The sequence below is a fragment of the Squalius cephalus genome (assembly GCF_949319135.1).
Source record: "Squalius cephalus genome assembly, chromosome: 8".
NCBI classification, from domain to species: domain Eukaryota; kingdom Metazoa; phylum Chordata; class Actinopteri; order Cypriniformes; family Leuciscidae; genus Squalius; species Squalius cephalus.
In genome coordinates this window covers 14,561,654-14,585,539 of record NC_137129.1, presented here as the reverse complement: position 1 = coordinate 14,585,539, position 23,886 = coordinate 14,561,654, and the positions used below count along the sequence as shown (strand labels likewise).

The 23,886-nt window shown below is 35.5% G+C and overlaps 1 protein-coding gene across 4 annotated transcripts; it reads left to right on the top strand.

The window, feature by feature from the left end:
• Positions 1-1,192: 1,192 nt before the first annotated feature.
• Positions 1,193-23,360, top strand: eya3 (EYA transcriptional coactivator and phosphatase 3). 4 transcript variants are annotated; one of them, XM_079878709.1, is made up of 19 exons: positions 1,193-1,318; positions 8,477-8,600; positions 9,221-9,270; positions 10,332-10,435; positions 11,498-11,584; positions 11,687-11,756; positions 12,777-12,886; positions 13,110-13,247; positions 13,487-13,566; positions 14,094-14,274; positions 14,985-15,154; positions 16,086-16,169; positions 16,286-16,375; positions 16,453-16,511; positions 16,700-16,860; positions 17,240-17,354; positions 18,908-19,029; positions 19,633-19,733; positions 20,592-23,360. In XM_079878709.1, the coding sequence occupies exons 2-19, from the start codon at positions 8,568-8,570 to the stop codon at positions 20,670-20,672; spliced, it is 1,836 nt and encodes a 611-aa protein (XP_079734835.1). In that variant the 5' UTR covers positions 1,193-1,318; positions 8,477-8,567; the 3' UTR covers positions 20,673-23,360. The 4 variants fall into 4 exon arrangements, with proteins under 4 accessions (XP_079734835.1, XP_079734837.1, XP_079734836.1 ...); XM_079878710.1 differs by having other exon boundaries at positions 1,208-1,318; positions 11,501-11,584; XM_079878711.1 differs by lacking the exon at positions 13,110-13,247.
• The last annotated feature ends 526 nt before the right edge of the window (positions 23,361-23,886 follow it).

The window sequence follows — 23,886 nt, the reverse complement described above, 5'->3', positions numbered from 1 at the left end:
TTTCAACGAAAACACATCCTATATTTGATTAATCAGATATATACAAAATAAACACAATATTATAACTTTCATTTGCACAAAATAACAAGGCTGCGAATGCACAAGCAAACTTGTAGTCATGAAGGTGTAACTATAGCCTTTTAAAAGTAAAATGATCCCAAACATAACTCCGGCGAGTGTGTCGCGGTTGACCTGAATCGATGATCGATAAGTTTTATCGGTTAAATTATTATCGACAATTAATTGATCGCCGATTAATCGTTAGCACCCTAATTCCTACCACTCACCAACCTTTCAAAAAACCCTGCACATGAGTTCTTCTTCCGTCTTCCCGTGACAATAATATACATTTTAATAAAAAGTAGGCTACTGTCAATGGTTTTTAAGGGCTTACATGGACTCGCACTAGACATGGACTTGCACTAGAGAATATTTCTGGCCTTTTACATCATTATCAAACTACTAGACCTTTAAGATCTGCTCAGAGTTTCCTTTTAATTGTCCTCAAGAAACATCTGAAATCCAAAGGAGATTGTGCCTTCGCTGTTGCAGCTCTGTGCCTCTAAAACAGCCTCCCTCTCCATATTAGATCTTGACACTTGTGCTTAACTTCTCATTTGAAGACTTTTCTCTACTCTGTTGCTTATAACTGTCATTGGACTGTCAATATAATGTTATATTGTACTGTATGTTATATTGTGTGTTTAAATGTGTCTGTATGGTAATTTTGGTAGTGTAAGGCTGATTAATATAAATAATTTATTATAACATTATAAATGTATTTACTGTCACTTTTGCACTTTTACTGAATGAAAGTGTTATTTGTTTTTTCAAAAAAAATCTTACTGACCCCAAATGTTAGTAAGTTTGTTATTTGCCAAGTTTGTTATTTGTACACACACACACACACACACACACACACACAAAAAAAAAACATCTTAATAGCTTGGCTTTCAGGATCTTTCTGTCATTTCCGTTCTCTTTTTTTTTAACAAAAATACTTCTTTAATTAAACTGCATTTTAAATATATGATGTTCTGGGGGAGCTTACAAAGTAAAGTCTAACCACCATCTATATGGTAATTTGCGAATCAGTAGTAACAGAAATGCTTACCTCAGCACTCAGCAGTCATCACATTTTTGCAAGGGTTTACCGTTTTGTGATTCGAAGGAGCGCTTGTCGTTGCTGCGCATGCGCGTCGGGAATTTTAGCGACTTCCTGCCAAATTGTTGTCCCTAACACTACACGGCGCCCCACCGAGGGAATTTCAGTTCAAGGAAACATAAAGTTTCCTCGAAAGTAGCACTTGGTGAGATGGTAAGAGTTTCTTTCCCATTTGTGTGTCATGCACTGTGAATTTGAGTGCTTTAATGAGCGGTTTAGTGTGAAATGGTAAGGTCAGTGAGCCGCGAGCTAAATAACACACGTTGGCTAACTGCTCAAACTGTGCTTAACGCTAACGTTCCATGAACACAGCGACCACTGGAAAACAGTTTATATTTCTCCTCCTATAGTATGTGCACCAGCAGTGATAACGTTATGCGTGTTTCCGAACATGGTCACATTTAGTGTGTGTGGTATGTGGACATCTCCGGTGAAATAGCCACAGTTTTGGAGAGAAACACTGGCTGTGTCTCAGATCCGTTTGATCTTCTTAGCGTTACCTAGGCAGCACTTTTCGGCGTCATGGGAGCAAAACGTTGTTTTTGTAACGAAATACTAAGTAAAATGTGAGATCCTCAATTTCACTGATCAGCCGTCCTTGAGTCAGTCCTGTTTAGTGTATGTTGAGGATGTCTTTAAACTTACATTACTTAAGCTTCCTGCCATTGTGATCCTCCTGCTATTGTGTTTTGTTTGATAGGTTTATGCTGTACTGTCAGCACACTTTTATGCCTACTGATCTACAGCTCATGCAGTCTAATACTTCTATCTGAACTGATCTATATATATATATATATTTTAAACTAAAACTATTTAAAAGTAAAATAGGCCTACATAAAAACAAGATTCAAAAATACAAATTGCTTTTTGTCATAATTTCTAAATGCAGGTGAAGTTTTAACATGTATTTATTTTTTATTTTTAAATATAAGGTCAGTAAGATTTTTTTTAATTATTACTTTTGTTAAGCAAGGATGAAAATAAACTGTAAATTAATTTATAATGTTACCAAAAAAAAAAAAAAAAAAAAAAAATATATATATATATATATATATATATATATATATATATATATAATTTTTATTTATTTTTTTCAAATAAATGCTTTTATTCACCAAAGAATCCTAAAATAAATGCATCACAGTTTCCACAAAAATACTAAGCAGCACAGCTGTTTTCAACATTGACAATAATAAGAAATGGGGCTGGGTGTCAAATCAGATGTCCCAATTCGATTTCGATTCTAAATTCGATTTTCAATTTCGATTCCCTATTCGATTCTCATTCGACTCAATGAATATAGATTTAATACAAATCTTATATTTATAAAAAAGAAGAGTGAACACAAGTTTACAAGTGGTTAATTAATAAAAAGACATTAAACATACATTAAACTGAACCCAACTCTATATTTCAGATGCATACAATGAATAGACAGGATTTTGATGCAAGATGAAAATTTGATGCTGAAAATTGGACAAGTCAGAACAGTTGCATGCTTTGATCAAACAGGATCAGGTAATTTTATGTTTAAGATAACACAAACATAAAATCTCACAGCATTAGATGTAACATGGAGGCTGCAAGCCTATGAACAGTGTAGGAAAACTAATACTGGCTTTTGGGTGATAGATAAATAAATGTGGAAAAAATTGATTCACAGCCTTTGAGAATTGATTTTGAATCAACCACATTTTTAAAAAACGATTAATCGAAAAAGCGTTTTTTCTTTTTTTCATTTTTGGCCCAGCCCTTATAAAAAAATTTTTCTTGAGCAGCAAATCAGCATATTACAATGATTTCTGAAGGATCATGTGACACTAAAGACTGGAATAATGACTGCTGAAAATTTAGGAATAACTAATCACAGGAATATATTACTTTAAAAAAAAATATTAAAATAGAAAATAAAAATTATATATATTTTCTTTAATCAGATTTTTTTCAGATTCTTGATCAAATAAATAACACATGACACAAAAATGTTACTGATCTCAAAAGGTAGTGTAATGGACTACTTGCACAACTAATTCCGCATTCTACTTATTAGGCCCTACATATCGGGAGTTTCTGTATGCTGGGTACACACCAAAAGATAATCGGGCTGATCTTGGGCCGATTTCCCCCCTTCCGACAATCCTAGCTATGTCCCGATTATCTTGATGGTTCTACAGATTATCTTAGCAGATTTTCTCTTGGTGTGAGGTGTGTTAAGAGTGTCCGAACCTGATCGGAAGAACGTCGGAGCCGCCCCGATCGCGAATCGTAAATATTCAGCGTTTAATATTTATGATCAGAAATCCTGATGTGTGGGGGGAACCCCGAGGACAAATGCGGCACTCTCTGGGGATTATCACGTGAAACGAAACCATATCCAATCAGAAAGCGAGATGATGGAAGACGGAAGCATAACAAACGCAGTCATGGCGCAGCACAAAGTGAAACTGATGTGGACAGCAAGATGGAGGATCAGCTTGTTGATTTGTGGCAACAGCACAAATGTTTATACAACGTACGTGTTGTGTAAAACCTTTCCAAACACTATCATCGCAATTTCTTCCTGCATTTCGTCCGCCATGCTTATTCTGAGGTCTCGCGAGATTTCCTGTGTTCACAGTCGAGACTCTGGTTGAAAATCTGTTGGTGTGTGGTGTGCAGTCTTTGTCACATCATGGCACACACACACTATAGGAGCAAAACGCTTAAATCTAGGATTTTTTGTCCTCATGTATGTGGTCTATCACATTTTGAAAATCTTATAAGATGTAAAAAATCTTTTGGTGTGTACCCAGCATTAGATCATTCAGCGCACCTACATACATGAGAATGCAGATAATCACTACGTTTTATGGATGCCAATTGATTAAAACAATGAATAATGATCCCTGTATTAATTATCTTGAGCCTGCTGAAATGTTCCTATAAATATAGTTTCTTTCCAACTGTGCATTCTGAATAATAAATAGGCTAAATATATTTATCCACTAACCTGCAGCCTATATGCTCGTCTTCTCATTAACAGTGTTTTTCTCTTACTGATATTTCATACCTGTTGAGTTTACATTTTTAAATGAATTTGACTAATATAAAGGATTGCTTGTGTGCGTTGGTGCTTTATTCCAGTCTTTTAAATTAGTTGAATGAATGAATGCTCGCGAGGTGCCTGTAACGATGTTAAATAGGCTATAGGCTATTTAATTAATCTTAAACACTAACACACACAGCACAGAGGATAATGACAGTCAACTACTTAGAATGTTAATTAAGCATTTTGGGCATAAACATGTAATAGTAAAAAGATTGACATTGAAAAATGACACAGAATGATAAATGTTCGTGGTTCATACTGATGTTGTTCACCTGTTATCACACACTTCAGCTTCACGGTCACTAGTTTAGACGAACACTGACACCCTGTGGTGAAATAATGGCGTATTTTTAACAGCCACAGATTTCTCAGATCAGTTTGGTTTGGATTAAAACTTTAGATGAATAATTCTGCACACAGTAAACATCAGAATATCCATTCTCCTGTTAATAAAAATGTCCAAATCTTATTGCGGACACTCGTTTGTTCAACTCATTGACCACAGTACATTGAAAGTAAACATAACCGGAAATAAGTGAGATGTACTATTTCCAAACGGAAGTGCATTACGAAGCTCAGTGCAAGTGGTCCATTATTTTTTATTTTAATTAAGTCATATTATGCCTTTGAAATAGAGTGGTGCAGGTGTGACATCACTTTGTAGGCCAAAACGCATTTAGCACTTCGGGTTCCATCGTCCCCAAAGTCAATGGGGTTTTTGAATGGGGTTTTGGTTAAATGGCTGAAATAGTAAAGGTAAATGGCAGAAATGTAAACTCAGTCCGCTTTTACAGCATTGTTATGGTTATAATTGTGCTCTAGCAAACTATTCTAACTCAAACGTTCTGGGAAAATGTTTTTAGTTCAAAACTGAAAGAGTTGTCGGAAACTTCGTGATGGTTATGACGTTGAATTCATGGGACCGTTGTGTAGTTCATTTATAGCCTACCTTTAGCTTTTTACTTCTGGCGACTGCATTTAGGCTTCAAAATTCATAAAAGCTGTGTTCATCTGTGATAATTATCTTGATGGACAAAAACTTTTGTGATCACAGAGCTTGTTTTTGTGATAATCCAAAAGCCTATGAGACAGTCCTGTTGGGTTTTTGTCGAGGGGTCCAGGTTAGGGATGGACGATATGGCCAAAATTTATATCACGATATGTTTCTCAATTTCGGTCGATACGATATAATTCCGATATCGATATGAACAATATAAAAGCCTCAGAAAAACTGATGAACTCAACGGATGTCTGTATCTACAAACTTCTGAAAAATTAATTTGCCAAGTCTATGAAACCTCCTCCAATAAAACTATATATAATATTTTAGAAATAAACAGTAAAAAATAAATGAATGTTCACCTTTTATTTGTATTTAGCCTTCATACAAACAAGAAATGTAAAATCATCATCAAATAAACACAACACTCTCAACTTATTAATATTAATATCTTTAACTTTAAACTATAAAATAGGCTGATTATATTATTCTTATAGATTGAAACAAAAGTGCTTCAGCCAGGATAAAGATTATGAAAAGTGCTCAGAGTTGCATAAAAAAGAGTGATCAACAAAAGAACACATGTTGCTGGGGTAGGGACATAAGTTTACATGCACAACTTTTGTTTCAATCGGACTGAATTCATTCCGATTGATGAATCTGAATGTAGTGTTTACATGAATGCTAAACATGTGATCGGGTTGATGCGAAAAATTGAAAAGCCTGACAATATCACTGTTAATACCTTAAGTATTGTGGTATTCCGCCATGTTTCTCAGTGAGACGCCCATAACTCGTAAAGATCGGGGCTTAGAGAAAATCCAGAGCTCCCCACTGGTATTTACGACATTGTGGTGGCGTTCAAGTGCAAAATTGAACTTAAATTAATTCGTTATTTACTGAATTAATTGTACATAGCAAACTATTTAAATTAAGGGGACTCCTGCATCTGCATTTTATACATGCATACATACATACAACCATGCATACATAAGTAAATAAATGTTTATGTGAACATTGACTTTGCTTGCAGATGTATTAAAAACTTGGAGCCTGAAGCTGAAGTTTAATGTCTGATGCTTTTGTATGTAGAGTTTTATTGCAAACTTGTTACAATTTTAAAGGGTAACTTCACCCAAAATGTAAAATTTACAATGAAGATATTTTTAATGAAATCTGAGAGCTTTTTGTCCTTCTATTGACAGCCTATGAAACTAGGCCTACCACTTTCAAGCCCCAGAATAGTGGTAAAAAGACATTGATGTTAAAAGTAATAAAAAGACATTGACATTGATGAGAGCACCATGACACATGTGTGTTACTTCATAAAACTGAGGTTAAATAACCCAAGTGGTTTAACCTCAATTTTATGAAGTGACACGAGTGCTTTGTTTGTGCATAAAAAACATAATTTGCTACTATTTACAAAATAATAATCTCCAACGTGCGTTCACACATCTGCTCATGACACGCATGTGTTGTGCTGTCATGAACGCGTCAACAATATTCCTTTGTGTTTAATGATAATTATATAGAACATTTTTTATTTTACTAAACTGGAATTATTGCCAATTAAATTCATAATGCTTAATACAAGTATTATAGAGTAAAATGTTGGTAAAAATAAGCGTTTTCATACTTTTCCCAAAATTAACACAAGGAAGAAGTTTTCCTCTATTTACACTAACATAACAACAATAATTAAAACATTTAATCATGAAAAAAACTGAATAAAATTTGAGTCAATTAATTGAAACCAATTCCCCCTTATGCCATTCCAAACATATAATGAAATATTTTGAAAAATGTTTGTTTGTTTGTCTGTCACTGGTCCAGTGTTGTTTTGGACATTGACTTTCATTGTATGAGTAATAACAGAATATTTTGGTCATAAGCAGGTTTGGAGTGACATTGGGTTGAGAAAATGATGACAGAATTTTCAATTTTGGGTAAACTATCACTTTATAGACCCCTTTTCAGTTAGTAAACATGGTGAAATTAGGTGCTTAGGTGGAGGCAGAACGATTCCTCTGGCCGCTTCTCTTGCTAGTTAGCAAGGTTTGTTAGCTTGTTTTTTAACAATGACTGGAGAAAATCCAATTTTATCTTAATGTGTAAGGTCACCCACTGTCCATTACAGTGCAATTTTAATGATGTGAATATTTTCTAGAAATAAAAATTCCAGATACAGCAAATTCATTTTTTAACTTTATGTATTTGATTATTCTTTCTTAAGAGGTTCTTCAAAAAGTCTAGTCACAATCAATCACAACAATGTATACAATCATAGATGATTCACAAATAATCAAAATAGTTAAAAAATCAAAAATTTCAAATTGGAGCCTGTACACCGTCGATTCTTGCACCCAACAACACAAGAAGATGACATTTTAAGCTCCTTATATAACTGAATCTGTGCTGGTTTGTATTGGCTGCCTCTAGTTTTCCCTTTGTTTTTGCCTCCGTTTTGCCTCTGCCGTGACGTAATTGTGATGTCGCCGCAAAAAGGGTCTATAGATGGTCTGTGTAACTTTCTAAATTTATTTCAAAAAGTGTTTCAGATTTTCGTTTCACTTGTTTTTTCCATTTCCACATCACTTTCCTGGGACATTGGGCTGTACGTTGCAAAAGCATCGCTCAGGGCTTCACGTGTTTTATTAAACATTGTAGTCCCAACATGAATGACGATTTGGTAAGCGTCTGCTAAACTGGCTCAAGTGTAAGTGAGCGTCTGACCTGCTTTTCCCTTTCCTGCTTCATATACCAATTATATAAATGCGGTTTAAAGAAGGCATGAGGTGAATAAAATTAGGTTAGATCTTATCCTCGCCCACCCTTTGGATGTGACAGCTTGCGCAGAAACACCTAATGCCTTTTTGATATAATCAGGAAAGAATACAAGCTTCCTAGTTTTCACCAAATGTAGGTTAGTAAACATGTAAGGAGAGGCGGACATCTAATCCAGGCATGTGCGCTGAAGAGTGGGAGGGTACGGGGGAAACATCTGGTGCTTTTGTGGGGCACCTCACGTGCCGGTGCCGAGCTCACCTGCCACGAGGGTGAGAGTGGGATTAGGCCCCGCAAGCCCCACTTGTTCCCCTGACTTTCCCATGATACTCAGCACCGTGACCGCGCACACAGACAAATGACAAGGATCAACCCCAGTGAGGTGGAGAGCATATATAAAGATGTCTCACAGCGTTGGCTTATGTCTTTCGCGCAGGGCCTTGGCCAAAGCAGAAGCAGCGGCAACTGCAGAGACTGACGGCACGGATTTACTTTGGCCGACGGTGAAGACGTCATCTTTTGCAGCCATGAACGAGTCGCAAGAGGTGCCTGAGCTACCTGTGAGTACACTGCACTGATATCTTTCATATTGTCCATATGACTGAATTTGTTCAAAACACAAATTTCATCATTCATTTGAAAATCAAATTTTTCAAGCATGAAAGTTTTTAGTAAAAAGAAATGCATGGAAATATAGCCGTTTATTAATATGTACTGTTATATTGTTTCACTTAATCATACCAGTACAGGAATAATAAAGACAGATTCACAAGTAGCTGACAAATAGAATGAATTTCTTCTTGTTCGGCATCAAGACATTTATTTTAGGTGCATTTTAATCGGCTTTTAGCTTTTGTATTCAAAAATTCAAAAATAGCCCTGCAGTCTGACAAATGGGAAATTGATGAGGACTTTTCTTGAGTGAACTGCTTAAAAGACTTGACTAGTCGACTAGTTGATTGCAAAATTTCTGTTTAATGTTAATGAAATCAGTCGTTGTGCACAACCCTAATTAGTAGTTTTAGATTATGTAAAGCATGTCACACTACCGGATGCTTCTGTCACTGCATGAAATGCTTCACATTATTATGTCAAATGCCATCAGCCACTGTCAATAAACACGCCGAGAGACGTAATATATAAATGTGTGCTCTTTTTCTCTGTTGTTTTGATTGAATAGACAAAGAAAGCTCGGCATGATCCAGAAGTGAATCATGAGGGAAATTCACGGTAAGTTCATGTGCATTTTCATTACAGTGTATGGTTCATTACATATTTTCATATGCATTTTCATTATAGGTTGTGGTGTATTTCATATTTTTATGTGTAGCCTGCATATAGGCTATAGCATACTAGTTAAAGGGATAGTTAACCCAAAAATGAAAATTCACTGTAAATTTACTCACCCTCAGGCCATCCAAGTTCTACTATTTTCTTCAGTAGAACAGTAAATGACATTTTTAGCTGAAACCGTGGTCCTGCCCAATCTTTAATGTTATGAGACAGCATTTTTTTTTATCAGGACAAACTTTAAAGGACTTATTTATGGATCCAGATTTTGCACAACTACATTTAAAGTTTTGTACATGTACTTATTTTTGTGTTTGGTTTGTTTTTTGTCTAAGTTTGTTTTCATAATTTTGTACTTATGATATTATGTTTTTAAATGTTTAATATGTATCTGCCATGGAATAGCCGGTAATGCTGATATGGCAATAAACTCAAATACTATTACTACTATTGAAACCGTGGTCCTCTGTGATTCATATAATGTAAGTCAATAGGTGCCATCGCTTTGAGATTCAAAAAAACATATGCAGACAAAACAAAATTAATACCTGTGGCTCCACCTGTGACAATACAGTGAAGTCTTAAGAAGCTAAACAATTAGTCTTTGCAAAAAAACTGAACATTATTTACAACATTATTTTTTAAGGATTAGACTGCTTGGATGTGAACATGCTATTCTAAGCAGTACAGATACAAGGAACTGGATATAAGATCATAATCTTACTCTATTACTGTTGTACCCTTGAGCAATTAAGGGGAAAGAGAAAGAACAAAGAGTGTCTTGTCAGATTAAAGCATGATGTCATTTGATGTCATATTTAACAAAATGTCAGAAAATATTTAGTATCAGAACAGCTAGCTACTCTTTTGGCCACTCATGCAAAATCTGGAAGCTGACAATTTTCAAACCAAAACTCAGAGGCTCATTTCATGTTTCATTGTTGTGTTGCTATACATTAAGAGAACAACAGGATACATTTCTAAAAGTCGTTCTTTTGCAGTGTGGTTGCTAATGACAGGAGTGACTCCCCAAACCGGGATGAATCAACAGCGCAGTCAGAAGTCAATTCATATCCACCATCATCTGTTGCTCACTTGCACTTAAGTAAGTAGGTTTCTGCTTTAATTTTCATCATCTGAAATACTTTATTTCAGGGTGGTAAAAGGTGCATGTGTGTGTGAATTGAGCAGGGCAATTATATCAAATATATTTTGTTGACTGTTTATAGGGCTGTCTTGATAACCGCAATATTGTAATACCGTGATACTGACAAGCCAATAGCAGAGGAATGCAAGCAACCGCTGCAACCGTGATGTTCATGTTTTTTCATAATGCTATACCCTTCTTGTTTTACACTTTATGCGTGTGTATTGAATGTTAAATAAGTTAATAACAAGATGAATGTAATTTTTTTTTTTCTCCGGTCGGTTCTTGTTTAAGCATTTTGTGGTTTGCGTTATTCTCCTGTCTTTTCATTCAGTGTTTGGATTTTTAATAAAGCCGGTTTTGTATTTGAATCTGTCTTTGTGTCTGCTGACCACATCATTGCACTTATTTAAATAGCAAAAAAAGAAAAACGATATCACGATATTGAACCACTCAAAATCCACGACAGCCCTAACCATTTACCAACATTGTGAATATTGCAATGATTTTAACACCTTTTTTATTTGTCCATTAATTATGAGAGTGATAGTAACGAGATCACATTTCTGATTTACACAACAGGAGCAAACTTTAAGCTGAGGTTTAATTTTTTAATTCATACTGTCCATATGATTGAATTGGTTCAAAACACTAATTTCTTTGCATGATCATTTGAAAATCTATTTTTACAAGCTTTAAAGTTTTTAGTAAAGTATATGTAAATATTGCTGTTTATTATGTATTGTTATATTGGTTCATAGAAATTCTAATATTATATACCTAATCATAAATAAAAAAAGGTGTAAAAACTTTTTTTAATTAAAACAGTTTAATTTTTACTGTTTTGCTTATATTACACATTTTAAATATATTTTGTTGTTATAATTGCTTTATTGAATTGATGGTTCATCTGATTGAAACACGTATGTTATTTTAGATAGATATTGAATATTGTCAAAAGACTGTAGTGCCCCACATGTAAATACGTGTAAATATTATCCACTTCCTCAATGTCTCCAGCAGTGCCTGGGGGTCCAGAACAGTCAAATCAAGAGACAATATCAAGATCCCAGGGCTGTGTCACAGAAAATGCATATACTCACAATGGTAAGGCCCATTTACTATATCAGGAGGACAAGAGATGCTGTCTTGCTCAGATGTTGATGTAAAGCATAATACCATTGTTCCAAAACTCCCTGTTTTTAACAGCAGTGACGTGCAAAGACCTCACCACAACCACAGCCACTGAATATACCTCACAGATCTACCAAGGAAGCAAGTAAGTACTGAAAGTTATCTTAAAATGGGTTAGTTTTTTTTTGTTTGTTTTTTTACAATCAGTCATCTGTTAAATAAAACCTGAACTGAATAGTCTAGCATGTCATTTGGAATCAATATGGGATCATAATCGACCCTCTTTGCTTGCTTAAGAAATTGACTTATTGTGTACATAATACATCCATAAATGTTGTTTCAGTCCATGATAGGGTTTTTCTTTTATGTATGAGAGTGATATATAAGTTATATAGTAATCACGATACTGAACTCACGATATGATATTATTGCGATAATCCAAGACATATGGTAAAAGGTTAACAAAAAAAATGTACTGTTGATTAAAATGCTAAATTTGGTATTACATTGGGGGTGGAAATAAATAGGCTTGTACTTGGTGCTGGTAGCCCAATGCACAGGACAATGGCGACACCAGAATAAATACAGAATTATTTTAGAAGTATATGTTTGCACTCTGCTACTGACTAGATATATTTAAAATAATGTATGACACTTTTTTACTGGTGACACAAGACATTTGGCACTATTAGGATCCACAAATATTCCCCCATTGCATTATTATGCAATATATTCAACATTATATATAGTAGTTTAATGTAGTACTGACACTAAAACTCTGTAAACTTAAATTTTTTTCTCACATAGTAATTTTTATTTTGGGTGCACAAGACAGATTGTCACTTCCAATAACACATTTACATTTTTGTATTGCAATATATTGTTACACCCCTAGTTAAGGCATTTTAATGAAAGTTTTAAGCGCATTTGTTTTTCTTTGAAATAACATGCACAGATGAACTGTTCATAAGACTAGTACCATTATTAAGAAAGTAAATGGTGTCAGTTTTGAATACATGTTGACTAAGATAATACCACATATTGAACGGTTGGTTTAAGTCAAATTAAATATGTTGTCTACCCTGACTAAAGTCTATAGCAGCCTCCCTAAGTACAGTGGTGTTTTTGAATGTTCAGCTATTAACTCTCCTCCATTATTCTTCAGCACGGCTGTCACTGCATATGCCAGCCAAGTGGCTTTCCCCTCCCTGGGCCAGTCGACCGTATACAGCGGCTTTCCTCAGTCCGGCCAGACGTACGGACTGCCACCATTTGGTCTGTGCTTCACCCAATTGCTGTCTGTGCTTTAATTCATCTGAACACTCATTCCACTTAAACTCTCACCCTGCATTCACACTGTACGCTGGCAGTCAGATCAGTTCACGTCTACATTACATCAAGTTCTTAACCTCCCTCTAATCACCACTTTCGTCTCTGCATCCCTTTTCTCCTCCACTCTTTGCCCTCTCTTGCGCCATCTATCCATGCACGGCCTCAGGCTCCATGTGGCCGGGCTTAAAGACAGAGTCGCGGCTGCCCGAGGCGCCCTCTGTTGGCCAGACGGGGTTTCTCAGCTTCAGCTCAGCCTATACCTCAACCCAACCCAACCAGATCCACTACTCCTACCCCAGCCAAGGCAAGCCTGCTACTGCTCTCTGTGTGTCACTACACGCTCTCTGCACCTCACAGCCTTATCAATACAGGACCGCTGAGGACAAAGATCTGTCCAGTTCCATCCGCCAAAACCTTTTCATTAACACTCATACAGCATTTCATTGAGAAATATTTATCATGATCGCCAATCATTTTTAGTACTGAGCTGTTCACTGCATGTCTTTTTGGCATCCTTTATAAGAATTATTCTTCCCCATTCAGGTTCCTGTTTCACTACATCCAGTGTGTATACTAATATCCCCCCAGGAACTGCCGTGACCACAGCCACTGGCACACATCAGGTGAGTGTGGAGGAAGGAACTCATTTGAGGATGCTGTTGATGCTTCTTGCATTAGATGAACACTTTATTTGACCTAATTTGAAGTTATATTTTGTTATACAGGTTGTCTCACTTTAACTACAATTTCTGTAAGTCTGTAGATGCAATGCTCTGCTCGTATGTGGAGATGTCATGACTAAGACATTATACAGTGTAATACGAAGTTAAAAATGCAAAAACATCATGTTCTTGATCATGATATGTTACAATATACATTTTTTATTAAGTGATTAAAAAAATAGAAAAAGTTCAAATAATTTTTCTGAGAATAGATTCAAACAGTTAATTATCATTTCAACCAGTAAATTTTGACAGACTTATTAGACTTAAGAAAAGTAGGTTGTTTTACATATGGAAATGAAAGCTTGAAACAATCAGTTTGCTTTGGTTACTTTTTGTTGAACAAACAATGAACAAGATTTTAATTTATATGAATTCTGTTTCATAAGAGTGGTCACATTTCTGATGTCCCCTTTTTATTTTTTTAGGAGTTTTCAAATTACAACTCTCTTGGCCAGAGCCAATTCTCCCAGTACTACGTCCCTCCTCCCAGTTACCTGTCCGCTGGGCTGCCCAGCAATGATAGAGATGGAGCGGGTGTAGTGGCACCTGGATATCCAGCCATTAAGACAGAAGGCAGTGCCTCTGCAAACCTGCCCAACACAACAGGTGTGTTATCATCTTCTCTCTGTAATTTGCAGTAAACCTTTTCAATTATTTAAAACTTTCTATATACGAGTACTAGACTTTTTTAAATATAATTTATAATGGCGTCAGTTGGTTTTTAAAAAAAAAAGCTTTCTAATTCAAATAAATGCTGTAATTTTTAACTTTCTCATCATCAAAGAGTCTTGAAATAAAGATTTTCCACAAAAATATTAAGTAGCTGTAAACTTATAATAGTAAGAAATGTTTTTGAGCAGCAAATCAGCATATTAGAATGGTTTCTGAAGGATCATGTGACACCGAAGATTTGTCACTACAGGATTAAACTAGATTTTAAAATTGTATTAAAATAGAAAACAGTTATTTAAATTCTAATATTTCACAATATTATTGTTTGTACTATCTTTGATCAAGTAAATGCAGCTCTGGTGAGCTACAAAAGACGAGATGTTTAAAATAAAACATTATAAACTCCCAAACTTTAGTCAAAACGAATATTTAAAAAAAAATTAATTAATATATGAAGTCATTCATTTAATAATTTTAATGTAAAAAATAAAAATAATTTCAATAGTAATTTTTAAGTTTTAAAAGTAAATGCAAGCAAAAATGTTGCTCTGTACAGGTCCTGGTCTAGATCATGTTGTCATTGTGAATGCTCCTCATTCTTCTTTGGCTCTCACTGAAGTTCGTATTTTTGCTTATTCCTCCAGATGCATCCCCAGGTGTGACGCTCCCAACTGGTGTGGCTCTGCCTGCTGGGATGGCCCTTCCCACAGGAGCACAAGACCAGGACGAGCCCAACCGCAAAAACCCTCCTAGCAAAGCTAAAGGCAAAGCAAAGAAACCAGACGGTTCCCAGTCTACAGACAATGACCTTGAGGTAATGCAGCAGCTTGCATAGTTTTAGAGACACATTCTAACCTCTAAAAAGGTATGCCCATGTGGAAACTAAATAGAAACCCCTTGCAACAGCACTGACAAATTCACTTGTACTTGCATTGCATTCTGACACAGTAAAGGTATAGTTCCCCAAAAATGAAAATTCTGTCATTTACTCACCCTCAAGTTTTTCCAAACCTGTATGAATTTCTTTCTTCTGCTGAACACTAAAGAAGATATTTTGAAGAATATGGGAGTTATGACCTCTTGTGGTCTAGGGTTAAAAGAAGTAACATTGAGATTATGATTTGGAGTGATGGTGGTGGCAAGACACAACACGAAACAAATGCAAAAGAAAAGTAATTTATTATACAAGTGAAAATAACTACAAAAAAAATGTGGATAATAGTAATAATAACGAAAATTAAAATAAGCAAAATATTTACAGATCAAAGAAATATCAGATAAATAAGTAAACCCAAGAGAAACAGGGATGCAATTAGTGACGCCAAAGAAAAGAACAAAAAAATAAAAATAACTCAGTCTAACTTGTAATTTAACCTCTAACCAATCAATTAATGGGCCTCACTGACTAGCATAGTGTGGGGAAAAAAACACTTTGGAAGTCAATGGGTTCCATCAATTATTTGCTTACCGCCATTCTTCAGAATATATTCTTTTGTGTTCAGCAGAATAAAGAAATTCTTACAGGTTTGGAACAACATGAGGGTGAGTAAATGATGACAGAATTTGCATTTTTGTGTTCACCATCCCTTTAAATTGAGCTTGCTTAGCTAAACAGAGGGTCAGCTTTACAATTTATTTATATTTGCTAAATGTACAAAATAAAGTAATTAATCATGAGATGAACATAATGGATTGGGCAACAGCCAAGTGCAGCAAACATGACGCAAGTCTTTTTCTTTTCTCAGCGTATCTTCTTGTGGGATCTTGATGAAACCATTATCATTTTCCACTCTCTTCTTACTGGTTCATTTGCACAGAAGTTTGGCAAGGTACAGCAAATTGCTTTTTTTGTAATCTTAAAGATATTTGCAGTTGATTTGTTGATCTTCTGTTATTTTCTTTTTTCACATTCTTGTTGTTTTATGGGATGGTTTTATTTATTCAGGACCCAGCAACAGTTCTCAATCTGGGTCTTCAGATGGAGGAGTTGATCTTTGAGCTTGCAGACACGCATCTCTTTTTCAATGATCTGGAGGTAAGTGTAGCGGAACACAAGGGTCAGTTTGCTGTCTGTTAGGTTCATGAAAATAACATTTACCTCTGCTAAAACAGGAATGTGATCAAGTCCATGTTGATGACGTTGCCTCAGACGACAATGGGCAGGATTTGAGGTAATGAAACTTGAGCTTTCCAGCAACTTCTTACACCAGCAAATTGCTTTCAATTGTGGTTTGCTTATATCCTCAAAACACACATATCACTGTTATATTTATGACAAAGGCTACGTGTGAAAGCTCTTTTTTTGTAATAGTTTTTTGATTAGTCTATATTGTATCTAATATTGATCATTCTGGCTTAGCAACTACAACTTCTCTAGCGATGGCTTTAGCGGTCCCAGTGCGGGCGGTGGTCCGGGTTCCACCGCAGCGGTACAGGGAGGAGTAGAGTGGATGCGTAAGCTGGCTTTCAGATATCGCCGTCTCAAAGAGATCTACAACGGATTCCAGGGGAATGTGGGAGGTGAGAGTGTGTCTCGTATCTTTATTTCAAACCCCACTGCACGTTCACACAGGCAGGGTCCTCGCAGGTACTTAAAACATCTTAAAATAGGTTTTATCATTATCTTAAATATCTCTGAAAGGTATAATAAAAGTCTTAATTATCATTTCAAGAGGTCCTAAACTTAAATCTAGTCGGCACTATCAACTTTTACTAAGGACTAAGGAGTATACTAATCTAATTTTGATTTCTTATATTAGTTTTTAAATTTCTCGACATGTGATATTATATTTCAAGACGTGATATTATATTATACAAAGTCCAGTAGTATCTTTAAATTACTGCATATTATATATATTATAATATAATTTGTTTTAATGTCAACATTGCTGTTTTTTAGGTCTGCTGAGCCCAATGAAGAGAGACCTACTGCTCAGGCTTCGCTCAGAGATTGAGACCGTTACAGATGCCTGGCGGAGCACTGCCCTCAAATCACTCTTGCTGGTACAGTCAAGGTACGACTCACTAAACCTGCATCTAGGGCTGGGCAAAAAAATAGATTTTTCAATTACCGTTTGTTCAGAAAATATATTTTTTCTTTTCTTAGAAATGCATCTGAAAAAATAGGGTCATCTTATATTCAGGGTCTAGACTTTTACATGTCAATAATACACCCGCCTCAACAATAGGGAGTGCAAGAAGTCAGGCAGCCAGCAACTAAGGAGAGGTTATGATGCAAACTTTAACCCTCTGGGGTCTGAGCTGTTTTCTGGGCCCTGGAGGTGTTCTGACATGCTCTGACATTTGTGGTTATTTCTGTTACTTGTGACATTTTCATGGCTAAAGTCTAATTACACTGTATTCAGCACAAACTCTGCTACAATAATATATCAGCAGCATGTATGTAAAAGTTTGTAGTTTTGAGATAATGACATTTATGTGTGGTTTGTGAAAATACAAAAAAAAATTCTCACTGAAATATGGCCGTTCGCGTTCCATGTGGAAATTTGCATGTGAATCTCTTTTGTGCGAGTGGGCGTGGTCAAATTAAAAATAATTAGGAAGCGTTTGAGAAGCTGGACATCTTGTTGGTTTTATACAAATTACTTAAACAGAGAATATTTGTTTTCAGTTTGAATCCGATCATTTGAAAGTACACACTTAAATGTTTATAAAGGTATATGGCTCATAAATGTGTGACAAGTATTCGCTGAGTTTTGTTTCAGTTTATAGACGTGCTCAAGAAAAAAAAGTTCAGTGCGACGGAGAGGCAGAACGCACACCCTGTTTATTTTCTTTATTTTACAAAAACACAATGTTTTGATTTGATTGTAAGTGGACACATACAAAAGTAGAAATATCACAGATTCTTTTTTTATATTTCTTTTTTCTGTATGACCATAAATGACGGAGAAATTCAAGTTTATAGTGCTACAATGTGAAGAAAATCCAGCAAAACGCGCGGGCGCGTTTGCCGACCTCAGAGGGTTAAAGGGGTGGTTGATTATGATTTCACTTTTCTAACTTCAGTTAGTGTGTAATGTTGCTGTTTGAGCATAAACAACATCTGCAAAGTTCCGACGCTCAGTTCAAAGCAAAGGAAGATATTTGCTTTTAAAGAAATTGTTTTTTTTAAGGACTAAAACAAACGGCTGGTAGGGACTACACGACATTCTCTCTGGGTTAGTGACATCACTAACCCTACAATTTACATAAACCCCGCCCCGGGAATGCGATTTATAGATTATCATGACCGAATATCAATGACTAGAAGATATTTAACTCCACATCAGCTGCATAAATTCTTCAACTAACCATTCAGAAATGTCCTGTTGCTTTCTACATGTTTTCACTTCTTCTTGAGTCTCTCCATCATTGACTGACTCTGGTTTGAACATAAAAGGCTAAACGTTTTGAATTATCTTATATTTAAATCATCAGATCTGCCTCTAGGCATTAAACACTGTGTGTGAAGTGCTAGAACAACATGCTAAACAGGTTTCTCCCTGCGGATCTGTCAGCTTAAATGTGGTATACACGCTAACATTGGCTATTTGTTTGTTCACAGGGGCAGATGTATGAATATTCTGGTCACCACCACTCAGCTAGTTCCTGCTTTAGCTAAAGTGCTTCTCTATGGCCTGGGTGACGTCTTTCCCATCGAGAACATCTACAGTGCTACTAAAATAGGTAACAGTTTTGGTTTACCAAAAATTTAAATTCAGATCCTCATGTCATTCCAAGCCAGATGGTCCAGACATGCAGAACACAAAAGGAGAATGTTGAAGATTAAACAATTGTTCAAACTGCTGTTTTTTCTATACAGTGACCAGGGGCTGTCAAGCTCCAAAAATGTAAACTAAACTACAACCGTATAGACCTTCAGCTGTCAAAACATTGTAAATAAACATTTCCACATACATACTTTTGACAAAAAAATCTGTGGAAAACGTGTGTTTCAGCAATAATACATCACCGTAGACCATAAGATGTCGTATGACTTACGTAGACTTGGAATGAAGGCTTAGCTCATTTTACAGCTTTCATCCACTTTCATCATTATATAGAAGAGTCACAATATTCTTTGAAAATTCACCTTTTGTTTCAGGGTATTAAAAGTTACATGGTTTTGTACAACCGTGAGGCTTAATAAATGATTCCAGTATGTTCATTTTAAACATCCTCTCCTTTTAAAATCATTAGTATCAAACTGAAACTGAGCACAAGGGTACATTTACACATGGTATAGCTAACATTTGTTAGAGTAACGCTGAATGACTCGTCTGTTAACAGGAAAAGAGAGTTGCTTTGAACGCATCATCGCTCGCTTTGGGAAGAAAGTGACCTATGTTGTTATAGGGGACGGCCGTGATGAAGAGTTTGCTGCAAAGCAGGTACAATACCAGCATTTGGACATACAGTATTACATAATCCTGTCAACGTGATCACAATAACGTGATCACCTCATATTATTCAATTGCAAGAGATTCCTAATGATACTGCTATTCAGGGGTTTCCAAACTTTTTTTTTTCTTTCAAACTCTGATCTAACTTATTTACTTAAAGTATGGTTTACCTGAGGTACACTACCGTTCAAATGTTTGGAGTCAGTAAGATTTTTTTGAAAAGTCCATTATGTTCACTGTACCAGCATTTATTTGATTACAAAAAAATCAGTAATAACAGTTGTATTGTGAAATATTATTACAATTTTAAAATAACTTTTTTCTCTTTTTTATATATATTTTAAAATGTAATTTATTCATGTGATGGCAAAGCTTAATTTTCAGCATCATTACTCTAGTCGTCAGTGTCACATGACCCTTCAGAAACTGTTCTAATATGCTAATTTGCTGCTCAAGAAACATCTCTTACTATCATGGTTGAAACTGTTGTGCTGCTTCATATTATTTTGGAAACCGTGATACTTTTTTTTCAGGATTCTGTTCAAAAGAACAGCATTTATTTGGAATAGAAAACTTTTGTAACATTATGAATGTCTTTAATGCCGTTTGATGCAACTGTGCTAAATGAAAGGTTTTTTTGTTTGTTTTTTTCCAAAAAAAATCTTTCTGACCCCAAACTTTTGAATGCTAGTGGATTGTCATGTTTTGACTCTCCCAGTTCAATAGGGCTGACACAAAGTTTCACAAGTGTTGCTTTATTGTATTGATTTTACATTTTATTGGACAATTCTCTCAAATTTATTCTATGTATTTGTAATCTAACAAGTTTGCCCTATCACTGTTTAGCACAACATGCCATTTTGGCGAATCTCTTCTCATGGAGACCTGATTTCCCTTCACCAAGCTCTGGAACTGGACTTCTTATAGATTGAGTTGGAGCTAAGACAAGGATCTCTCCGTTTGCACCCATCAGCAATCCCATCCCATCCTTACCCATCGAATCAGTGGAGCAGCTGAAGTAGAGTCTGGAATATTAGCGTTCATAGACAAGAACTCAAGAAGATCTGTGACACGACACGATCTCAAAAGCCCTCCACTCCCTCAATGGCAGCTATCCTCCCCCTAGGTTGAACCTTGCACTGGGACAACACCACCATACGTGCAGAAAAGAGGAAAGCATTGTCTCCCATTCTCACTGCATCTTTCTCTTGGAAAAAGGATGTAGCTTTACCATCTTCAATGGAACTGGATTCACCAAAGGAAAAACCCATGACCAAAAGTCTGCACTGACACAGAAACTTAGGAGTGAACTTAGTTCTTTTTTCTTTTTTTCAAACTTTTTAAAGGGCTGAAAAGTAAGTTGGAGTCATTTTGATTTGCGCTCATTCCAAAGGTCAGGATATTGGTTTTAATGAGATGGCAGGTTACATGCTTTAGACGCCTCCAAGAAATGATGCATTTATTTCAGTTCTTAAAGCGGATCACAGACGTGACCCGTTTAATATCTGTCTTCAGATGGTACCTACAGGGTTTAGCATAGATCACATTTCATTTTTACTGTATCTATATGAATTTTCCTCAGTTCCAGGGGTCTGCATGCATTTTTACCCTTTATACACACTTAATTTCTGCTTTAAATTGGGCAATATTACAAATTAGAGAGTGACAAAGGGAAACCTTATTTCTTTCAGTACATTTTGTCTTCTTTCTTGAAAGAATTAATAACACAAAAATGAGAATTGTCATCTTTTGCCTTACTTTTATTCCAAACCTGTTTGATTGACTTTCTTTCGTGAAGCACAAAAGGAGAATGTTTACGCTGCTCTTTTCCATACAATGAAATTTGAATTGGAATGGGGGCTTTCGAACTCCAAAAAGTCAAATACGTCTACCATGTTATATGATTGAAGTCATATGATGAGCAACCTGCCTAAATCTTTTATTTTATTTTATGAATGACTTAAGTTATTCACAAACAGCCTTCCCCTTTGCTGTAGCTCTCAAGTCTATTTCAGTTATGAGACTGAATCAACTGACTGAACACAAATTCAATTGAGATTTCAGAGCTATGACAGAGGGGAGGATTTTCAATGACTGGCTTACTAAATCTGAGGCTGTTTTGATGACTTTTGGATTGCAGTAGACTCACTTTCATTAAATGGAAAAGAGCAGCTTAACACCTCCTGTTTTGCGTTACACAGAAGAAAGTTACATAGGTTTGAATTGACATGAGGGTAAGTAAATGATGAGAATTTTTGGATGAGCTATTTCTTTAAAATCAATATAAAGGTGTTGTTTTGAGGGAAACTTAAGCTCCTGGAATTAAACGTCCCATTAGAAATGTATCTGTTAAATGTGTCTAATGCAGTTACGAGCCACATGAACTAACTGCATTATTGTCCCCTGAGGCAAGTCGTGTGGCTGAGTGGGATTTTGTAATATTACCTCTTGCATAAAGCCAAAATTACCCAAGGATTTGAAGCTACGGGGCCCCAGCCTGTGACCTTTTTCTTTCGTTCATACGTGTTTGGGAGAAAAACTGTGCGATAGTGTGCAATACATTTCTGATCAGTGATAAATGATTGTTTCAATTATGGTTGAAGGTGGTTTTACGAGCAGCTTGGGTCTAATATTCCCGGCTGCTGTGAGATGACTGAACATTACTGAGCCTGAAGAAAAAGCATTTTTACTCAAGCAGCTTTGACAATTAAGAATGTGTACTCTTCATTTGTTTGCGTAGATGTGCGTGTCTGTGTGTTTCTTTTCCTGTACATATTTATATTGTGCCTTTTAAATATAATCACCATTCAGTAAATGTATTATCTTAAAGGGAATTACTGAGATATGACAAACATATGCAATATGACAAACATATGTTTGTATTGTTTGTTTTGGTGAAGTGTTAACTTTGACTCAAAGGCCTATGCCGTGTTCCTTCATTTTCTTTAAGTTTGGTACTTTTGATGTGCGCCGACTTCATCTCTGCATAAATAATTTTCCTCCATAACCCAGCCAATCAGATGCTGTTATTCTTTCACTTGAATCTCAAAAAAAAATGCTCTTCTGGTGCTTTTTTCTTCTATGTCCTACTTTGTTTCCTGCATTTTTCAGGAAAAACAAAACAATGATCTAGTCCCTGTATACTGTCTATTATCTACACCTAATTGAAGATGCATGACTGTATCATGAGATTTAGGGATTTGTTACTAATGCATAGACAATCAAGGGATGTAGTAGCTCTAGAGAAAAAGTGCTCGATCTAGCCCTGGAATTACGCTTGAGCTCTTAGGTTAGTTGGAGAACCTCTGGCATATTCAAACTGAAACTGGCTGGAGAATTAAATATCTGTACCTACACTGTTTCTGGTTTTGTGTAAGTGAAGTTCATTAAATACTTTGTGGCTGGCCTACTCGCTTGGCTTGTTTATCTCTGACTCATAATTGTCTGACTCAAAATGTCTTTAGCAGTACTTATTACAGAAATAATTTACTTTAAAAGAACAATATAATGTTTTTGGACGCTTAATTGCATGTTAGTTGAAATTAAATGTAAATGTGTTTAAATGTATATTAAATGCAGTTATCTGAACTCTAGGGTTCTTTTTGACCCACTTACTAAAGTACATGTAAATTCTTAATTATTGTTTTTGAAATAAGGATGAAAAGCACTATCAAATGTACATTTAAAATATATTACTTTTAAATGTAATTATGTGTAACACTAAAAATTATAATTTAGTTTACATGTTCTTTAGTATGTTAGTCAACACCTAAAATAAGTACTTTAAAGCATGACAAAAAAATTATTAAAGCACTTTTGAAAAGTAAATGTGTATAAGTCTAGTCGTGAAAGTGTAATAAAGTGGACTTTTATTTTTTCAATATCTGTAAGTACAACATTTAAAAAAATATATATACTTGTAGATACTATCTAGAAGTGCACATTCAGTACAATTAACTGCACTTCTTTTTCACCAGGGATATGTTTCAAGAATTATTTAGTTTACATCCACAGTATCTGCTAAAATAAAAGGTTAATAGTACATTTCTTGAATGAGTTGGATTGAACAGAGCTAATAGAATACTTTATTACAAGGTAGAAATAGTGTAACACTTTATTTTACAGTGTCCTTGTTACATAT

Excerpts from the sequence above, each read along its gene's own strand:
- eya3 (XM_079878709.1), top strand. The coding sequence starts at position 8,568 with ATGAACGAGTCGCAAGAGGTGCCTGAGCTACCT. Across the intron at positions 12,887-13,109 it reads GTACGGACTGCCACCATTTG|GCTCCATGTGGCCGGGCTTA; the intron begins GTCTGTGCTTCA and ends GCACGGCCTCAG. Across the intron at positions 16,376-16,452 it reads TCTTTTTCAATGATCTGGAG|GAATGTGATCAAGTCCATGT; the intron begins GTAAGTGTAGCG and ends CTGCTAAAACAG.